The sequence below is a fragment of the Camelus ferus genome, chromosome 24 (genome assembly GCF_009834535.1).
Source record: "Camelus ferus isolate YT-003-E chromosome 24, BCGSAC_Cfer_1.0, whole genome shotgun sequence".
NCBI classification, from domain to species: Eukaryota; Metazoa; Chordata; class Mammalia; order Artiodactyla; family Camelidae; genus Camelus; species Camelus ferus.
Window position 1 is genome coordinate 9,676,505 of NC_045719.1, and position 21,975 is coordinate 9,698,479.

The window sequence follows — 21,975 nt, forward strand, 5'->3', positions numbered from 1 at the left end:
TGGATAATTCCTTCCCAAACCTGTTCAAGGGGCAAGAAACCACTATGTCTTGTTTTGTACGAATTATCTCTAGGCCAGGAGCAGGGACCAAGTAGATGACCGTAAGGAGCTAGTTCGAGATGCAAACCCTGCTTTATCTTACTCCTTAATCTTCTCTTTACTCTTCTGCCTTAAACCTAACAAGAAAGAAGGGTCTATGTGTCCATGTCCTGAGACTTGACCTTAAACTTGGTTATCTGGCTCATGTATTTGGAGCAAAAGTGAGAACCAAGCAATAAGATCTCCCAACCCTGGTTGCCTCTGGACATTAAAAAAGCACACCCCTAAAATGTGCATGAAAATCCATGTATTTTGCTGCTAAAAGAAGCCCAGAGGTCCTCTCCCACCATTCCTCCTCTTCTTCTTCTTCTTTTTTTGGGTGATAATAATTGTACTAAGTTTGATTATTTGTTTTCCAAGCTAAACCCAAGGGGAATTAGAAACATGAAATTAGGGAAGGAAAGTTGCCAGGGCAACAAGCTAACAGTAAAGCAGGAAACAGAAAAGCAGACATGAACCTTAAGAAGTACAGCAGTCTGAGGCCACTAACCAAGGGCAAATAATTTTACCCAACGCAGGAGCTACTGGGAGAGTCACCCTTAGAGAGGGCTAACGAACACCCTAGTGACCGCTCTGGGTCATAAGACAACTGTTATGTCTAAGTATCTCTTTCTGAAGGAAGGAAGGTATAGAGTATCTTTTAGTAAGAGGACTGTTTTGTGAGAAGACTTTTAAAATGGGAACATTTTGGTGAATCAAGATTCACTTAGCATTCTACAATTTCGTGGGACGGAAAAGTTGACCTAAACCAGTTTAACGCAAGAATTTGTTGGTTGTAGTTGAACAGTTCAGGCATATTTGGTTTCAGATCCAGGGGCTCAAAAGATGCTGGCAAGGTCTGCCAAGATTTTCTCCATCTTTCAACTTGGCTGCCTTGTATGTTGGCTTCATTCTTAGGCCTCAGGTGATGGTAAGATTGTAGCTAACAGCCCTAGGAAACACATTGCTATGGGCTGAATTGTGCCCCCTCAGATCCATGTGAGGAAGCCCTAACCCCCAGGGTGAGTGTATTTGGAGTAAGGAAGTACAGTCATTTCTGGGTATCCTGTTCCTCCACCTGTTCCTCAGTTCCACCGAGTGTGGATGAGGGCGAGAGAAAGCAGCGTTCAGGCTTTGGGATTCCAGCAGGATGGAGGGAGGCAGTAACCTCAAGTCCTGTCTCCGTGAACCGGACCAAAGTACATCTAGCCTCAGAGAACCCACCTCTGCTTAAGAGCTCTTTCCCCAGTTTCACTGGACGTGCACCATTGCCTCATTCCGGTGGGGTGTAGGGATCTGCCCCGAAGTTTGTTCTTCCAGATTTGAACCGTTAGGCTCTGGAAGACTTTGGGACACTCCAACATTCTGTCAGCGATGGTCTCCCTTCTCCAGTGCTCTCCTTTTCTGACAGCTTTTTTAATCTTTTAAAATTTTTTCCTAGGGGGTGGCATTGAAGCCAGTGGCTTGAAGCTCAGACTCACTGAAATCTGAACTTGGTCTAGCTTCAAGGGCTGACCCAGTATTTTAATCTGTGATCTTTTTTAGATGAAATTGATTGCTTGGCTCATGATTTTAGAATCAAATCAGCGTGGCCCCAAATGCTACATCAGATGGTCTGCTATGTTCTAGCCAAAAAAATGTTCGTATGGCTTTGTGCTCTGCATTGCTTTAAAGGTTTTAAAAGTCTTCTTTAAGAGAATTTAAAAACCCTTCTTAATTGTTCTTGCCAGCTGCAGTCCGGCGAGTCTTTATGTTTTGCATTAACTTAATTTCATCCAGACTTCTCTAAGCACAAGGCTGCCTCCTTCTCATTTTATTTTTGACTCAGTCAAGTGCCCTGCAGTTAGTTTTCTTTCTTGTAGGTCAAATTGTAGGTGCGGGGCTGCGTGGGAGAGCTGTCCATGTGTACTGAAAGTTTACATGTATGTTGACGCCTGGCTTGGCCACAAAACACATGTTGACTCTGGTAACTTGGTCATTTGAGGGTTTACTGTTCCCTTTTCCTCCTCTTTGTCCCTCATTTCTACATTCCTTTCCTTCATTTTTCTCTTCCTCTTCTTTCCTTCCTTCTCCCCCTTTTCCAGTGCAATTGCTAAGTAGCAACTAGTCAGCCCTTGGAACAGAGGCCAGGAGGGTGGGAGTGTGGAAGCAGGGGTCCTCCCATGACTAGGAGCTTAAGGCACTCGTGCTATAGCTGCCCCCAAACCTCGGTGCCCCAGGGCCCAAACAGTCCCCACCGGAATTTGCTGTAGTCCTTGGGCTTTGGTTGTAGGTCATTCCTTAGAAAACTCCTATACATACGTGGTGGCCCGTGCAAGGTTAGCCTCCTACCTGTCAGCATGTTCTCGTGAATCACAAACTGGCCCCAGGAAGAGACCCAGGGTGCCGGTCGCTGGCAGATGGTGCTGCAGGGGGAAGTTTCTGACCTGGGATGCTCCCGGGAGAGCCCTCCCAGCCTTTCCAAGGCGGGAAACAAAACCCACAGGGCTGGGCCAAGTTCTGTGCGATTTTGCTTTGAACCAGTCCTTTACTTTGTGGTTTACTGTTTGTCTAGGAGAACATTGAGGTGGCTGTTTGGAAGAAGCCTTAAGATTTTCTGTAGATTTGATCTGCCCTCAGCCCGCTCAGCCAGAGAGGGGGAAGGTGGTGGCTACTGTGGAACTGTGGAGGTTGGCTTCGCGGTTCTGAACTGCAGGAGGCACCAGCCTGCTTTTTCAGCAGAAGGAAAAGCTTTAAAATCACAGGCAATGGGAGTACCTCCGAAACAGTAAGGAGCCCTGTTTACCGTGTAATTTACGTGTTGTCTTGTAAGTGAGCGTCTTGGGGAAGAGGATGGCATTCTTGGGGAAGAGCGGCATTGGGGAAGAGGGGGCAGTGCCTCTCACAGGCAGACTCAGAGAGAGAACACACAGCAATAGAGCCGCAGGGCTGGACTGGGAAAAGGATTTCGATAGTTGTTTATTACTTCGTTTAACAAATATCTACTTGGCATATAGTAGGGGCCAGGACTGTGCTTGATGCTGGAAGGTTTGGGGGAGCACAGCAGCCAAAACCCCCGATTCCCTGGACCTTTCTTATCATTTTCCTTTATACTCATTGGAAACAAAGGTGTCTTCAGTAGAAGCACAGTAAGGAGCAGATGAGAAGAAAATACTCCAGAAACTTTGAAGGACCTGGATCAAAACAGAGAGCAGAGTTAAAATATCTGTAAGGCCTTATAGTATTTCCAAGAGTGAGAAAAAGGCTGCCAGCATTGGGGTTTGGGTTTGGGATTTGGCAGCTTTCCTTGATATTGGATTGAAATACAAAGGATGATGCCAGATTGAGAAACTCATGGTTTGGGATAATGGACATGCGTTTAAGGCAGTGCCTTTGTTGTCACCTCTGGAGTGTTTCTGCATCTCCTGAGGCTCCCTGGACAAGCGCTCTGGCCCTGGGAGTCAGTGTCGGAGTCACCCACATTATACTGGCTGGAGCTGCCCCCCTGTGCTCCAGGCTCCTACTGCTCCCCCGACTGCCTGCACGGATGTTTTCCTCTGTGCGTTCACTTTCCTGTAGGGCAGAATAGCAGAAGTAACCTGTGTTAGTCAGAGTTCTCCAGAGAAGCAGAACCTGTCGGATGTGTGTATGTATGTATATATGTATACATATATATATACATATATTTATAGATGTATAGATTTACTTTAAGGAATCGGCTCACATGGTTGTGGGGCTGGAACCTCTAAAGTCTGCAGGACTGGTCAGCAGGCTGGAGATCCAGAGAGGGCTTGATGCTGCAGCTGGAGTCCTCAGGCTGTCTGGAAGCAGAATTCCTTCTTCCTCCAGGACCTCAGTCTTTTCTCTTAAGGTCTTCAACTGATTAGATGAGGCCCACCCACACTGTGGCGAGTAACCTACTTTACTCAAGGTCAGCTGGTTTAAATATCAGTCACATATAACAAAACACCATTATAGCAGCATCTCAACAGGTGTTTATCAAATGTCTGAAGCCTGTAGCCTAGATAACATGCAAAAATTAATCATCACAGAGCCCAAGATTGTCTCCCCAGTAATCTGCCGCTAGTTAGGGACTTGATCTCTGCAGACAGGCCGGCAGGGAACCTGGGGCCATGAAAGAACGCTGACCCAGACAGCAGAAGAGCTGAGTCCTTGTCCTTTTGTCTGCCAGGAGCTGGCTGGGGGCACTAGGCATGACTCTTCACCTCTCTTACATTCGGTTTCTAGGCAGTGGTGCCGGGAACATTGCTTCACACCGTGTGGATAATTCTCCAGCCCTCTTCTGGATTTCTAGCTCATTGTGGTCAGGAAATGTGTGTTTTTCATATTCATCTCCACCCCCTCACCTAGTCATGGTGCCATTGAGCACAGTAGGCCTTCATTCAAAGTCTGCTGGATATCCGTGTATACAATAGGAGGGTGGAATGATGGTAAATTCTCCCGGGCCTGCCAGTCCCTAGCTGGGCCTCTCAGAACAAGTCACATAAACTGGTTGAAGTTCCAGGGAATTTGTAAATGAGGAGACGAGCAAAGTTTGCTTCCAGCAGGGAGTATTTTATGATTCCAACGAACAACTCTGGGCAAAAGCTACCATTATCATTAGCAGAGAAGAGCAGTCTCGGAGTAACTCACCACTCATGGGCCTGGGCTGAGTGCTGTCAAAGAGAGTGAAAGCGGCATGGTCTCATCCCTTCGGGAGCGCCGCGCTCCAAGGCTTAGCGCCGTGGGGCTTTGCAGAGCCCAAGGACGCCTGCAAGTAAATCACTGGAATTGGCACTTTATCTCATGGATCTTTTCTCTCCCAAGGCCTCAACAAGTGTGGAAAGTTTGAAACCTTGCAAACAGGTTGTGTATATATATATTCTTACTGCATACACCAAATATAAATTTGGAAGTCAGGAATACTAATCCACTGATCCCTATTAATGCAGCGTGGATTGGTGTTCAGAGCACCTCCTGAGCACTGGGGGACTAGATGATCACAATGGTGATGTTAACAGGAGTGAGCACTTCCTCTGTGCAAGCGCTGTGCATGATGCTCCCGATACCTTGTGGCTGCTGATTCTCTAGCGATCTCATGAGGGAGATGCTAGCATCAACTCTGGTTTCTAGAAAAGGAACCTGAGGCTTAGAGAGGCTAAGTCACGTGCGTGATTGTATGGCTCCTAAGTGGTGGGGCTGGTGCTTGAATCCAGAAATGTCTGTCTCAGAGACTGAAGCCCTTTGCTGCAGGCTAGTTCGGTGACCTTGGAAATGTCACTTAACTTCTGAACTTCACTCTGTAACAGTGGAATTCAACAAGGTAACTTTCTCCAGTTCTTAAGATGTGAAACCCTCCAGCTCGGGAGGTCAGTGGGCCATTTCCACTGCTCTCCTCTTCCCAGAAGCAGGTACTTGCAGAGTGAGTGCTGAGTGATGCTGAGTGAGTGACGCTGAGTGATGAATGATACTGCAGCCCTGTGGGAGGTTAAATGCAGACACTGGGTGGAACCTGGCTGGGTGGGACGGAGCAGAGAGGGGAATGGCCAGAATCTCTTCTCTCCATCCAAGCGTGTTTTATTCACCATCTTGAGGTGGAAGAAGGAAAACTGGCATGCTTTCCCCATCCATTCCCAACCCTGATGCATCACTTTTTTCACAATTAATCAGTTACACTTGACCTTGAGAAACGGAGCACGAGGAGAGGTGGACGGGGATAAAAGAGGGGAGAGTTGTAGGCCAGTCTGGACTGGAATGGTTTGCACTGGATCCCCAGTGGGATGAGGAAATTATTGTGGCCCCTCCACTGAGTCACATCCCCATCTGCTGTTCCCTCTATCTTCCTCTGATGAGCGAGCACCATTACTGAATGCGAGAAGCTTCCCTAAAGCCCTCGTCCATGGCCAGCCGGTCTTGCTGAATGTGAAATTAACAACAGCAAAACAAAGCAGAAAAACAACCAGGAGCACTTACTGATTGCTCAGTATGAGACAGGCACCGTCCTGAACTCTTTCAAGTGTTATCTTACTTAATCCTGGCAACAACCTTGTCAAGTAGACGCTAATATCATTCCCACTTAAGAAAGGGGAAACTGAGGCTTAGAGCAGTTAGGTGACTTGTTTCAGGTTCCAAGTCTGATAAGAGGTGGAGCTGGAACTTGGATTTGGGTCTTTCTGGCCCCACCTCCGTGCTCTTTTCTGGGTCCCATGCCCTGCTGCCCTGGGTCTAACTGAGGTCTTTTCACCCAGCCTGCCAGTGTTCAGCCCTCGGCTCCTACCAGACGCCCTGCAACCCAGTGACTGGCCAGTGTGAATGCCAGCCGGGGATCACTGGACAGCGGTGTGACAGGTGTCTCTCCGGAGCCTCTGACTTCCCCCACTGCCAAGGTAGGGAAGACACCAGGATGCCGGGGGGCGGGTTCCTCTCTGAAGTGGGAGCAGCCAGCCTCCCAGAGAAGCCAGCCAACCCCTGCAGACCCACCACTGGTCACCTCTACACGCTTGACCCTAATCTCCCTGGTTCCTCCCCAATTTTAGTCCATTGAAAATGCTCATGTCAGATATGCATCTTCAAAGAAATCTAAAATGAGTTTTTCCTAAAATTTTTAAGAAAATTTTCATGTGTTATAAATTTGTGTTTCTTGGCTTGCATGTGAGTTCTTTGTATAGCAGTGTGGCAAAGGTGACCCCATTAGCTAAGGCAAATTCCCAAGGCATCAGGGCTTCTCTCTGGTTCGGGGCTGTGGCACCGATGTGGCTGCTCTGTCCATAGTCCCCTGCAGGTGTTCTGACAGGTCACCTTGCTGGTGAGCAGAGCAGGCCTTTGCTGGGTTTCTGCTCCTCTCTCTTCCTGCCGCTGGCCTCCTGGGGGCCTGTGTCATCACACCTCAGCACAGGTCTGAGGGGCCGGGAGTCGGGTGAACCGAGTCTATTTAGTTTGGAAAGAGTGAGGCAAGGAGGAAATGCTGTCCCAGGTTGTCGGTCCTCATCCCTCCGTAGATACAGGAGGTGAGAGTGTGCTGGGCTCCGTAGCACAGGGCGCAGACCGAGGACGCCCCAGGAATCCCCTTGTGCGCTCGGTGCCTGCAGCCTCCAGTGGCAAGTAGGTCCTGACCGCTGCTTTCAGGGGAAGGACCCTTTCTCAGCTGAGAAAGGCTGACCCAGACGTTCCATCAGGAGGATGTGGTTTTCTCACAGCCCTTCCTGCTCCTGATGGCACTTGGAGCCTGGCATGTGGAGTCATTTGTCCAGATTGAGTCCCCAGAGCCTCACGGACCAGAATCCTTGAGACCAGGCTTTCTTGCCAGTGGAAACAGTAGCCAGCTGTCAGAGGAGGCTGCTCGCCCTAGAGAAGGCCTGGAGGTCCCTGGAGAGGGAGGCTGTCCTGGGCTGGGTGTCCTAGCCCCCACGGGCTCAAGAGTGGAAGGAAGTGCCGTGGGAAGTGCTGTGGCAGCCACGGCAGCCTGGGGAGGAGCCAAAGGCTCGGCAGGGCTGGGTTGGAAAACAGCAAGGAGCTGGAGGGTTGTGTTGATTATTACGGAAGAATTCGAGAGCATCGAAAGAGAGAGAGAGAAGATGACCAAGGGGAAAGCTGAAGCAAAGAAAGACAGAGAGGAGACAATAAAGGCAAAAAGTCTAGGGAGCAGCATGTAAGAAAACAAGATCATATTATGGGTTTATTTAAATTATTTAAAAAAGCAGGCTCAGAGCAGGCTTACCCAACCTCGCTTCATTTCTAATGCTGTATTGTAGTAATACTGAGACACTGTAAGATCCCAGTTTATTGAAGAGATTATATTGGGTTTGTAATACAATACTGACTAAGGCAAGAAAGCAAATTGATTTTAGAAATAATTTGAGTACAGATGGGGAATAAAGGGGCTGTGATAATTAAGGAATTAAGTCTTGGTTAACTAAAAAATGTACTTAGAAAATTCTGTAACATCTAATTGGGCAATTATAAAAATCTCTTGATACAATACTGCCCTCTTCTGGATAACCCTAAAGATGTTCAAAAATCTAGACTCCCAGTCTCCCCCTACATCATCAGTTAGAAGTGAACTTTTAGTAGTGGGCAGGGGGTAGAGCTGTTCAGTGGCAGAAGGGGTGATGTGGGGATTAAGGACCATAAAGATTATTCATGCTGTCTTTTTCTGAGTTACATGCGAAGTCCTTGACCCTCTTCTATCAAAAAATATAAATGTAGATGCACTAGTTTTAAAAACAAGTAAATCTTAAAAACAAAACAAAACAAAACAACTCAAAACATCAAAACACAGAGACAAACATTAAACCCCCAGACATTTAAAACATTTCTGAATCATACACAGGCTCCCGCAGTGCCTGCCATCCCGCCGGTACCCTGGACTCCAGCTTGGTGAGTAGAGGTTTGTAAAAGCAACTCTAACTATTGTTCTGATGCTTGCTTGAGACAAACACATTCGGGAGCTTCCTGAAATTAAAATGAAATTAAAGTAAGACCTGAGGCCAAGTTGCTTGAAGAGGCCATTGCTCTTTTTCAAAATGCATATGTGACACTGTGATTTTTTTTGAAAACAAAAGAATATGGTTTATTTAAACTTTGAATTCTAGGCTCCTGGCGTTTAGCTCTTACTATAGGTTACTCTGAGGGCATTGCCACCCAGGAGCCCTGCACATAAGCCTGACACATATAATCAAAGTTAAGAAAATCAAAGATTAGTACACATTTAATAAAGCTGTCTGTGTACAAAGAAATTGCAGTTTATTTACTATTACTCCAAGCACAATACTATGGCATTCTGATTCATTTTTCTAAACACTTTAGAAAGTTATCTGTCTTCTTAGCCTCAGAGCCTGGAGAAGCTGGAACAGAAGGGCTGGCTCTGCATCTTCACTCTGAGGCTCGGCAATGTTTCAGCAAGGCAGTGACCCTTGCACACTACAGAAATGCTTGCAGATAAACATAATTTTCTACTGACTCTCAGCATGTTAAATATTCAGATGTTTTTCCATGTGAGTTTATAGTCCATGCTGGAACAGAATCAACAGATAATGACAGTGTTACAAATAAGAGTAATTAAAAATGTTTCCTAAATTTTCCAATTTTGTTTTAAGCACAAACATGGATTATGTGTACAACAAATAAATAATAAAACGAAAGCAATGAGCAGGCTGTTGAAATCAACCCAGTACTTTTACTTCCCCTGGATACACTTAACTTACTTTTCACAACCAAAATGTGTTCTCTGTGACAAGCTTTGTTCAGAACACTTGTTTGGAAAGCTCTTAATTCTATGTCAGATGTTAGTGTGATTTTCTTTTTAAGGGGTATTGCCAATGCAAGCTTCATGTTGAAAGTCCTGCCTGTAGCATCTGCAAACCATTATATTGGAATCTGGCCAAAGGAAACCCCCATGGGTGTTCAGGTAGGTTCTCCTACATACAACATTTTACTATATTGTAACTTCCTTTTCTCTACCTCAGTGGCTAAACCCACAGAAGAGCTATTGACTTAATCTGTTCAATTTGTCTGAAATTCTGTATAAATGTTTTGATAGGTTTTTCCCCCCACTTTTGGCAGAACTTCTGTCATCTTCAGAATCTCAGCAAGGGATTTATATCCTGTTTCAATATGTATTATGTTGTCTGTGATGGACGGCAGCTGCTTGATAAACGGTTTTTCTGCCTTGTTTTTATAATCCACTCTTTCCGATTTAATTTTATTTCCTTTTATGCTTAGATTGAAGCCAGGATAGGAACTTAAAAACCACCAAGCTTAAGATGGCTAAGTGGAGCGAATATCCTTCCATAGGGTGTAATTTCATGTGAGCATGTCAATAATGACCTTGACATCAGAATGAAAAAAATCCCACGGTGTTGCAGCGTTTGTCTTTTATGCATGGTCGTAAATGAACGAGTACTCTTTGTAGGTAGATGGTATTGATCTGACTGTGCTGCTGACCCCAGAAAGCGGTCCAGCCTTAGGCCTCGGGCACAAACTGGAGTCCTGCTGAGCCGGCTAGAAAGTGACTGCACATGTCATGTTGAGGGTGTGTCCTGCTCCCAGAGCCGGGACTGCCCTTTGTGTGACCTTGGTCCAAGGCTGCTCTCTTATCTTCCCAGAGTGCCGATGCCATGTGGCGGGAACCGTGAGCGGAATTGGAGAGTGCGGACAGGTAACGTGGGCTGGTTTTTCCTGGGTGCCAGTAGACTGGCAGCAGTAGATTGTGGGGTTCCTGCAGGTGGGTGTTAGTGCCTCTGTAATTACACAGCACACGGTCATCCTCTTGGAAGTTTTCAGATCCTGATTACACTGCTTCGTATTACATAATGAGCCAGTTTTAAATCTTGAAGATTAGAAGATTCTGTAATCTTACCAAATTTTGTCATCTGCTCATTGTTCTGCAGTTAGATGGTGACTGTCACTGTAAGTCCCATGTCAGTGGTGATTCCTGTAGGCACATGTGAAGATGGATATTTTGCTTTGGAAAAGGGCAATTACTTTGGGTGTCAAGGTAAATCCCTCCAGCGGCGGGGGGGGGGGGGTCCTGAGCAGGGCACAGGTGTTGCTGGACAAAGACTGTCAGAATAACCTTGCTTCTGACTTCACTGTCCTCTGGCAGACTTTCTGATGGGATGGGACTGAAAAACTCTGTCCTGGGAAATTGGCCAAACATTTCCTTAAAACTAGTAATAAATTGCAGACAGGGCTGCTTCCACCTTTCTTCTACCAGCACGCTGTTTTTTAATTATTAAAAAAAAAACCAACATAATTGGAATGGGTGGAGTCATGAGGGAGATGTAAATAATGTCGCGACTTAGTACTTTCAAAGATACGTTTTGCATTATCAAAAAAGCTCCGATAATATTGTGTTAAATGATACAGTTGCAGGGTCTGTCGCCCCACAAGGCTACTGTTGTATCTCTCAAGCAGCCTCTGCTTAGCACACGTTGTTTACAGTAGCGCTGTGTGGTGAAAGCATGTTCAGCTCCTGGGCTGCTGGCCCCTTACACTGCACAAAGTACTAGAGCTGGCCTACAAGTGCAGCTCCAGCTTTCAAGTGGACTCTCAGGGGGGGTCATGCCATCTTACTTTGAGAGCTTCCTACATACTGCAGACACCTGCCGGATGTAAGACGTGGCGGGGGAAAGAAAGCACGACCCTGCAACCTTGGGCGTCCTGATTTCCGCTTCTCACCGAGGGAGGGAAAGCCTCCAGCGTGCAGGTGCTTTGATGCGTGACCACAGCTGTTTCCCGACTTTCAGGATGTCGGTGTGACATTGGCGGAGCCGTCACCCCCATGTGCAGCGGGCCCTCTGGAGTCTGCCAGTGCCGAGAGCACGTCGTGGGGAAGGCCTGCCAGCGGTGAGTCTTGAGGGAGGTCCCTTCCCATACTGATGTCCTGAGGATTCTCTCAGGGAGTCCTGCCCGTGCTGACAGCTCTGGTGGAGAGAGAGGCAGTCCCAAGGTGCGAGGGCAGTGAAGCTGTACTGTCATTTGTAGTCCAGACACCTGTCAGTGAGTCTAATTAAAGCAGGAGGTAAAGTTGCCCTAAAAACTGTTCCACTTTGTACATAACAGAGTGACCTCACTGGAAAGTTCCCATAGGTGAGATGCGGGCTGGATGCTCGAGGTGGGTTCCCACGGCCCAGCCTCCATGGACAAATAACATGGAGGAGCCCAGCAGACGGGAGGGCTCCTGGGCCAAGGAGATGCACTTCCTGCTTCTCCCTTGGGACCCATGACTGTGGGGAGTGGAGGGTAAGAAAACTTTAGCAATTTTATAAGAGAGGGCATCTCTCATCTCACGCAGGAGCAAATTAAAAGAAACTATAGGACCAAGGGAGCGAGGAGGAGCCTGAGGTCCGGGAGGCGGGGTTGGGGGTGGTTATAACAGGTCTGGGGTAGGCTGTCCTTTTTTCCGGCCTATTTAGCAATTTCTGTGTTTGTCTGAAGCCATGATCCACCCATAATGGATGGATGTGGAAGGAAGAAAACAACTAAGTTTTAGTATTCTGACTTTTAATCATGTGCTGAAACTCTCATGAAGTACACCTTCTTCTCAGCCTCCAGCACCTTCACTGCTGCACTGCCAGCAGGTTCATAGAGACCTGTAACGCAGCCAGGGTGGGTCGTCTGTACCTGGAAGGTGCTTCTCTGCTTTTCCTCGGCTTTTCCAGCATTTGAATTCTCAGCGTCAGAGAGTCGCAGGGCCTCAGTAATAAGGCACATCTGTAGTCTGTTTCCCTGCAGACCAGCGAGGCTCACGATGGACCAGAGGAACTTCATAAATTGGTTCAGAAACATTTTCCACCCATGTTTTACCTCTTTCCACCCTCCTGTTGATAAAGTGAGCTTTTGCCCTATTTAACCAGCGTGAGTTTTTTCCTCCTTCCAGCTCTGTAGGTGATTGGGTAATTTTGAAGTTAAAATAGAATAAATAGAATAGAATAAATCACCCACCCTGAGGCCAAAATATTGACTTTTGACATTACAGCCAATACATGTATATATGAAATTTAGATTGTCCTTTGATTTAGTGGTAGATGATAACGGAAATACAAGGATGGCTAACCAGCAATATAGATGCCACAGTACCTTTCCTCCAAGTTGATAAATCTTGAGGGTTTTTTTGTCCTAAATTCCTCCAGATGTTTGTTTATGATTCTGTCTGTGCATTTTGAGTTTTTCTTGCAAGTTTAGAAAGCTTTGTTTTCTAAATAGTTTTTGTGATAATGTAATATGTGTTCATTGTAAAATTTTAATAAGTACCTGAAAGTAAAAAGGCAAAGAAGAATCTTCATTCCACCACCCAGATAAAACCCCTTTTAGTATTTTTGTACATTTTTCTAGGTTTTTTCTATGAATAAAAATTAGTATTTTTATATAAATTTTATTAATTTCTTCACCTGATATCATGAACATTTTCCACTGTAATTGTTTTCAAAATATTAATGGTTACATAATATTTAATAATTTCTTTGATTATTTCATAATTGTACACTTAAATATTGTTTCCAAGTTTTCATTATTATAAAAATTATTTCATGTTAATTTTTGACATTGTAAAATCATTCTTTAGAAAATACTCCTGAAAGTAGAATTACTGGGTCAATGGGAATGAACACTTTTAGGGATCTTTGTAAATTTCCTCCAGAAAAGTCGTTAAGTGTTCCTAATTCTTTATGCAGTATTATGCAGTATAGGAGCATGCCCTTTATTTCCTTTGACTAATTGGCCTTTATGGCTTTAAATCCACTAACAGCTATTAGCTTGTGACTAGGCTGTCAAAATGTGCCATTTGAAGAACTTCAAAGTAGTTTGGATATAACATGTCACAGAAGTGTTAGACTATTTTTGATCCTTCTCTGTGACCACCGTTATTGGACTCTTGAAAGGAATCTATTTATAGGCCTACAGTTTAAGAGAAAACAAGGCAAAGAATAGTCATTCTAATGATCAAAATGTGTATGTCCATATAGAGAGAATGCATCTAACTTGTAAACTTAGTGTGTGACGTGTTTTATGCCGTGTTCACTATGGTGCTTAGCAGTGGTGCCTGGCATAGATATTAACATTTGTGTAATCAGTGATATGAGTATATAAATGAATGAATTTATAGTAAATGACCCAGTTTGACTTTGCTAAACTGTTGGCAACCATTTAGAACATTTTAAAGATCCTACCACTATGGGTTGTTCTAAATGATTTTCTCTTTTGACTGCTTGGAATGAGTAGGTGTTGGATGTATTTTCTGTGAATGTTCACATGAGTAAAAGCAATGATTTAGAGGAAAAAAGCAGGGGGCCTCTCTCATGTGTCCTTGTTTAATGCCTTCTGTCAATTTATTGGGAATTCTTTCAGTGATAGCTGTTGGGATTAAAGGCTGTCAGATTATCAATGAACCTCACTTACTGTGTCCACGTTTACTTTTTGTTTATAAAAGACCTGAAAACAACTACTATTTCCCGGATTTGCATCATATGAGATACGAGATTGAAGACGGCACTACACCTCATGGAAGAGCACTTCGGTTTGGATTTGACCCCCTGGAGTTTCCTGAGTTTAGCTGGAGAGGCTATGCTCAGATGACCTCGGTGCAGGTAAGTAGCCGGGAGGGAACAGCCCCGGGCAGAGCAGCCTGGCTGCTCACCCACAGCACCCTCGGGAAGCCGCCTAAAGGTGAGCTCGCCCCAAAACTGAGCCCAGGATTCTTGTTCTCCAGGTGTGGATGGGGCTCGGGTTAAGGGTGGATTTTAACTGATAAGCATATATCTCAGTTTCAGAATTTATTGTTAGTTTATGTTGGTCAACAAATCAGAAAATGGAGGGATTTTTTTTAAAAAAGGGAAAATGGTGTTTACCTCTGGAGACTTTTTGTAAGACGTTTTCCAAATGAGGTTAGGCTATATTTTAACATGAGAGACATTTTTCTTCAAGTCCATTTGTGGAGAATAAAAATGAGTTGATTTAACTAATTCCAATAAAGCTTGTATTGCATATCTTTGACCAATGCTTTTTTTTTTTTTTTACTTTTTTAAAACTCTGAATTACTGTATGAGTAGAAACTAAGATAAAGCAGGAGTTTTAGTCAGTGCTATTTAATTTTTCTTTTCTGTATTTCTCCTTTCCTCCAATCTTCTCTACCATACCCATCTCTCTTGGCTGTGCAGTGGAATAATTTAAGGAATTGACACATTGTCTGTTTACCTTTAGAACTTACACACGTTTGTAGCTAAACATTTCTGTATAGTCATTGAAGCGCCGATCTCTTTATAAGGTTGGTCTCTTCAAGCTGTGTTTCTCAGTGGAGAAATTCAGAATAAAAGAGGCAAATGAATGATGATGGTAACTCAGTATGTGTCCTCAGCAGGTCTAAAACTGGTCCTTGTTCTTTCTAGCTCAGGCAGCCCTTACGGAAACAGGGATGGGTCCCAGCTCTTTTGGAGCCGTGCTGACTCTAACGCTGCTACCTGCCAGGCAGAGTCTGCCATTAGGGATGCCTTTCACTAACAATACCTAGGATCTTAAGACACATCACTGTTTTTCTCTTCTCCCCAAATACAGCAATTCAGTTTCTTTAGTTCTCTGATCTTCATTATTCTTAAAAAGGCAGTGCATTCCATTAAGTCATAATAGGATGTGAAGGACTAAGAGCGAAGGTATATACCTTCTCACAGATGTTTACAGTTTGAAAGAACAGCTGGTTAACACAAAGGAATGAATTTCTAATGATGAATTCTTTTCTGTAAGTATTTTCATCAGAGGATTTGGATGGTGTTCCCTCGAATCACTACTTACTTGACTCTGCCCTTAATACATTTTTGCATTTTTATTTTCCGACTTGGAACTAACATTTCAAGATTAATTCCATTAAGTTAAGGGAGACAGTGGGAGGTTCTCAGTGGGGTCAGCTGCAGCTCCTGCTCCCAGAGGAAGGGTTCTACCCTTTATTGTCTTTATTGTCATAGACATCTGTTCACACAAGTCCCCTTCATTTTAACCAGAGGAGCTGGAGGGAAGGCCCAAAGAACCCCTGACAGAGAAATTTCCACGTTTCATGAATTTTCCTTGGGCTGCAGTTGGATCTGGACCTGTGGTCTATGGTTCAGAATTAAAATAGTCTAATCTTTCCTTCAAGATTATGGGCTCAGAAACCCTTACACGACATTGTGTGAGTGTCAGGGGCCTGGGGACCAGCAGGACCCCCTTTCCCCAGCAGAGAGCCCACGTTCTTCTTGGACAGGGATTGAGATCAAGTCCATATGATTTAGCAGGCAGATTTTGGGTACATCTAGACTTCATCACTAATGTACATAGGCTCTCATAACCTCTCCTTAGCCACCATTGATTTCTGTGTCTGTTTCAAATGTCCCGTACACGACATGGACTCTGGGTGGTGGCAGTAAGTAATACACTTCCTTCTCTTCTCCCTTTTTACGTCTCCCAGCCAGTGGTGGTTTCCCCCGTCACCGTGGCTTTCTCTAAACTAATCCATCTAACATTCCGCTCTGTCTGCCTGATTAACTAAAAGGTCCAAAGAGGATCTCGGTTGCCAGCGGAGTGCATTTTCCTTGTAACTGTAATTGTAAGTGGTTTTAATTTATCACCCGACTTGCCTGTCTCTGTCTTCCACAGAGTTATTTACTTGGTCCTTGTTGGGTGGGTGTCAATGGGTGTGTATTTGAGTGTGAATTTGTGTGTGCCTGGTGTGCGTGTGTAGTTTCACCGCAAGCCCAGTGGTGAGACTTGAGCAAAGTCTCTGACTAGCATTCCTTTTAACCAGTTGTCTCTTCTATACTCTATGCTTTTGCGGTATTTTTCAGAATGAAGTAAGGATCGTGTTGAACGTGGGGAAGTCAAGTCTCTCCTTGTTTCGCATTATTCTGAGATATATTAACCCTGGACCTGAAGCAGTAACTGGCCGTGTAACTATTTATCCATCCCGGGCTAAGGCAGGTAGGTAAATTTTCAAGCCTCTTTTGGTTAAAGATCTGATTAATTAGTGAAGCGGTTTCTCCAGTTTTCACAAAGTTGATCTCTTCAGTAAATATGAAGCCTGGAGCCTGGTCTGATTGGGACACAGGTGCCCTATCCTTTGAACCTGTCAATCTCTCAACATTCTGCATGTTTAAATTTTGCTATTAAATTTATTAATTATCATTAAAAAAATCAACATAACAACCTATGAGCCTTGGCTGAACCCCATGGGTTATGATATCACCACTGGGCAAAGCTAATCTATAACTCACTCAGGTAAAGCAGGTGTCACCTTTGCAGTGTTACTTGAGAGGCCTTGGCCTACTGCCCTAAATTCTCCCATTGTTTCGGGCAAACCGAATAGTCCAAGGAGAAATGGGTGAGGATAGGCACTTCTAAGATGAACGTGGTAAAAGCATGAAGCCCTAGAGAGTTCCAGGGTCATTCAGGGATTCCTGAGGGCAGGTCCCACCGCAGTCAGACATGAGGCCAGGAAGCCTGTTCTGCGAGGAGTGAGGGCTTCTGCTAGTCCTGGAAACAGATTCCGGGACGAGATCACTGGGAAATCCACAGGGACACAAAATGGCATCAGTGGAATCTTAATCGAGGACTGAAATGTAAGCGTCTTTATTTAGTATCCACAGCCGAGTCAGACCTGTGTTCCCAAGTTGTGTCAGCCAAGCTTGTAAGGCTGGAGATTGATTAGGTAGTAACTGACAGGAAGAGCTAGCAAGCCGGCTTTATCATTTACAGAGTGCTTTGGCCTCCATTTCCTCTCATAAGAACGTTGAGAACTGAAGAGGGATGAAGAGGAAACAGCTAAGAAGTGTAGGAAATTGCTTAAGCGCCCAGCTTTGTAGACAAGACCCAGTGTTCAGACCCCAGACTCTAGCAGACCCACTGCCTCCCACGTGACACTCCATCAGTAATTTGCCCTCAGTTAACTCAAACAGTTGGAATACACTGTGGTTTGTTTTCTTGGCCTTGGGGGCACCTCACCTAAGCCCCCACATCTGAGTTAGGAGCCCCAGTTATGCAATTCCTGCAGTAACCTGTGCCTCCTCCCAGACATCACTGTCCACGCTGTGCTGTATTCTCTTCTGGTCTGTCACCCCTCCCCTCCTGTGTCCCCACTATCTGGGAGTGAAGGCCATGCTGGCTGTGTTCACTGCCTCGTCCCCAGAACTTAGTTCCAGGCCTGACACATAGTGGGTTCGGTAGATGTTTGTAGAACAGGAGAGTGAATACAAGTATTTGGAATAAACATTTCTTCTAAAGAAAAAGCCTCCGTTGGACTCAGATGCAGCAGTTTTGTTGTGTCTGAATTTTCTGCAAAAGGTTCTGTTTGTTTAATGCAGAGGAAAGCGCTTTGCATCCTGAAAACAAACAGAAAATCAAAACTTTTTCTTATTTCAAAATGAATGCCTGTTCTTCAATAAAAATTTTTTAAAAATTTAAATTGCATATAAACAAAAAGGAAAAAAATAGCTTAATATCTAATGCAACATATTGAATACTTACTATGTGCAAAGAATTTTTCTAAGCAGTTTATGTGTATTGATATATTTAATAAATTAATAGATTACAATACTAGCTTTTAGCCACTAATATCTTATCAACATCTTTCTAGCCTATTTTATACATAGTCATATGCATTCATGCAGTTGTTTAAAATAAGATCAGTAAATCTGATCAGGAACTTTTTCAGATGTAAACTGAATGTTCAAAGCTGAATATCTAAAGTCAGAACACTTACTGCTGGAAAAATGCCTCAAGCAGTTCTTTGTGTTTCTGATAGGTACTGCTCAGAGCAAGGAGATCATCTTTCAGCCGAGTAAGGGACCAGCCTTTGTCACTGTCCCCGGAAATGGTTTTGCAGACCCATTTTCAATTGTCCCAGGGACGTGGATTGCTTGTATTAAGGCAGAGGGAGTCCTCCTGGTAAGAAGAAATGGTTCTGAGTGCAGATTCTTCCCCCTTTAGAGGTGGTCCCTCCACAGTGACCCATGTGACCATAGGATAGAAAAATCATTGCTCGTTCCCTTATGGACAGAGGAACCTATGGTGACCTTTGCCCTCAAACATGACATAATGACATAGGAACCAACTTAAAATGGCTTTTATAGTCTTCCAGCCAGCTTCTCACAGGCCAAAAAAAAATTTTTTTTAACTCATAATGTCGAAGTTATCAAAATAAATGTAAAATCTTCATAAGCATATATTCCAGCCTTTCAGAAATGGAATTTTTTATCATGAATCAGAAGGACATTAAAAAAAAAATCAGCCTCTCTGGGAATCAGAAGGGGCAGAGGAAGAGAAGACTCTAAAAGCAGTGATATTCTTGGTGGTGGAAAGAGAAGGGAGACACAGGAAGAGCCAGTGCTTCTCCGTGACAGGCTTCCTGCCTCCTTCTGCCTGGACCGTGGCAACAGCATCACCAAACAGACTGCCTTGGACAAAGAACTCTTCGTCAAAGGAAGAGCTGTATCCTTGCACGTAGAAGAGCCAGAGAGGCCAGGGGACTTGCAGGGATGAGATCTGCTGTCTCAGATCCTCTTCTTTGATGTCTGCTTTTGCTTATAGTCTTCGGCAATCCTTGGTTTCATGCTCTCAGAGTGGAAGATGTAAAGCATTTCCTTCTGGCCCAAGCCACTTGATTGGCTAAGTGAGTAAATCTCAGGCACGTTCCCAACCTGCACCAGGCAGTATGGACTATGCTTACCCATATAGGTCTTTTCCAAATCTGGGATCTTATAAAGATAATGTGAAGATTTGAGCTGTTCATTCCATTCCTATGTTTCTTTTACTTCTTGGTAGAAAGCTGTGTTGCTTTACAAAAGTTTAAGAATGTTTCACAAATGTTAGAAATGAGGAAGAGGAAAATTCCATTGAGGCCAGGAATAGGACATACAGTTGGGCTAATGGAAAGAAAAAGTTCACCTCTAATTCTAAAAGATACATGCACCCCAGTGTTCATAACAGCACTATTTACAATAGCCAAGACGTGGAAACAACCTAAATGTCCATCAACAGATGACTGGGTAAAGAAACTGTGGAATATGTATACAATGGAATACTACTCAGCCATAAAAAAGAAGGAAATAATGCCATTTGCAGCAACATGGATGGACCTGGAGATCATCATTCTAAGTGAAGTAAGCCAGAAAGAGAAAGAAAAATGCCATATGATATCACTCATATGTGGAATCTAAAAAAAAGAACACTAATGAACTCATCTACAAAACAGAAGCAGACTCACAGACATAGTAAACAATTTTATGGTTACTGGGAGGGGAGAAGAGGGTGGGAAGGGATAAATTGGAAGTTCAAGATTTGCAGATATTAACTAGTGTATGTAACATAGATAAACAACAAGTTTCTTCTGTAGATAAACAACAAGTTCCCTGTAGAGCACAGGGAACTCTATTCAATATCTTATAGTAACCTATAATGAAAAAGAGTATGAAAAGGAATCTACGTATGTATATGTAAGACTGAAACATTATGCTGTACACCAGAAATTGACACAACATTGTAAACTGACTATATTACAATTAAAAAAAAAGAAAAAAGAAGTTCACAATAAAAGTTACTACCTAGGCGTGGAAGATGCTTCATGACATTTAGTCACTGCAGTGGTGTCATAATTCACGTATATGCTTCCGTATTGTGATTGCATTTTCACTTAAAAATATTTTATTGAGCATCTATTATCCACCTTTACTGTTTTAGGATCTATGGGACCATGAGGTAATGAGGAGATATGGTCCCAACTGAAGGAAGCTTATTAATAGATCGATAACCATTTTAAAATTCAAACCCACTCAGGTCGTAAGGCCACTGAGCCCCTGCTTTTCCCCTCTAAAACCTTTCTCCTCTTCTCTGTGATAGAGAAACTGAGGGCTGGGAAGAGAGAAGAAGCCTCGTGGTCTGTGTCTGTGTCTCTCTCTGGTGCGGCGCATGTTCCCTCCCCCTTCCCTCGGCGGGTGGGTGGCGATGCCAGGAGTGCTGGGGATCAGTCTCAGAAGCCCGGACTCTGCTCTTTCCTGAAGAGCTGCTTCTCTGGATTTACACTGTGGACTCCACTTGGCAGCCTCTGTGGAACATGTTGTTTCTCTCCTGTCCTACGACAATGGGCAGAAGGCCAGTCTCACTCTGTGATTCACCAGGATGGCAAAACGTCACTTTTTAGACGAAGCCAGGCAAGCGTGGCTCTGGTGTGGGAATAAAAAGCCATAATACATGATCTGCAACTCAGAGTTCCACAGGGATGCAGGCATCCAGTCTGTCAAAGGAACGTTCTATCAACTGACAGTTTGTTGTTGTCTTTATCTTTGAACGTAGAAACAACCCAGAAGAGCTGGTAAATTTCCCCCTGCGATTTGAAAATAAAAATGTTCGCCTGAGGCGCTTGTCCCCAGTGCATCAAGCGATGGGTTGCTTTGTGCGATCCGGTGAGTCTGGGACCCGAACAAAGCAGTCGATGTGGAGAGTTGAACTAGAGAGCTTCACCTGGCTATTGTAACCTAGCTTTGTCTCTTTAGCTATTTTATTGCTAACGCAGGGCCACCCTCATAATGCATAACCATCTTCTTGGTCTTTATTTCCTAGGACTACCTGGTGCTGCTCCCCCGGGACTACTACGAGGCCCCCTCGCTGAGGCTGCCCGTCACAGAGCCGTGTGCCGACACAGGCCCTCCCCGGGAGAAGTTAGTATGGGCAGCAGGTGCACGGCCGGGGTCCTCTACCTCGGGAGCTTGGGCGCAAGGATTCTCAGGAGGCCTCAGGGTCACAACTGCAGCAGGAGGCTCTGGTTAATCACTTACCTGTGCTTTTCCTCTGCAGCGGTGACTGCCTTTAATGTAAGATTCACAAAGTGCTTTGCACACCGTAGCTGGGGCTTAGGAGTGACTCTCCCCCTCTTGCGTGTGGAAGTGGCCGTGCACGCCCAAGTGATACCCTCAAGGCTGTGCATCCGGTGAGGGGAAGAGCTTAAAATGGAATCTGGTTTGGTGGACCTTAGTCCGTTCCCCATGCAGATGAAAATTTATCTCCCGATTCCTCTAATAGGCATGTTGTAAGAGTTTGCGGAAGAATGATGAGTGAATGAGTGAAAGAATGGAGTGGAGAAGAGCCTCGGGGACGCCCTGGGACGCTCTGTGTTATGTTCTCAGTTGTAACTGTTGTATTCTGTTGTTGTTGTTGTTGAAGTTGCTTACTTTACCAGCATTTGCCAGTGACCCGATTCCCCTGTGCCCTGGCTTGTGAGGCCAGACACTTCCTGCTTGATGGGGAGCCAAGAGCCTTGGCATTGAGGCGGCCCAGCCCCGCACACCCAGTCATGGCGGACTTCAGTGGGAGAGAGGTGGGGCAGCCTTTTCTTTACTGTCAAAGCTATTACTGCCTCCCTGTCTTGTCTTCTAAAAACCCTTGGCCACAGTTGCTTCTCACATTCAG

General features: G+C 44.7%; 1 protein-coding gene across 1 annotated transcript in view; it reads left to right on the plus strand.

The window, feature by feature from the left end:
• LAMA3 (laminin subunit alpha 3) overlaps window positions 1–21,975 on the plus strand; it is a 198,143-nt gene that overhangs the window by 73,739 nt on the left and 102,429 nt on the right. Inside the window, 12 exon segments of the mRNA XM_032467526.1 lie at window positions 6,306–6,443; window positions 8,387–8,433; window positions 9,364–9,463; window positions 10,161–10,213; window positions 10,446–10,493; window positions 10,495–10,552; window positions 11,304–11,403; window positions 13,985–14,141; window positions 16,365–16,497; window positions 18,317–18,459; window positions 21,130–21,227; window positions 21,730–21,883. Of these exon segments, the coding sequence (XP_032323417.1) occupies window positions 6,306–6,443; window positions 8,387–8,433; window positions 9,364–9,463; window positions 10,161–10,213; window positions 10,446–10,493; window positions 10,495–10,552; window positions 11,304–11,403; window positions 13,985–14,141; window positions 16,365–16,497; window positions 18,317–18,459; window positions 21,130–21,227; window positions 21,730–21,883 (1,229 nt within the window).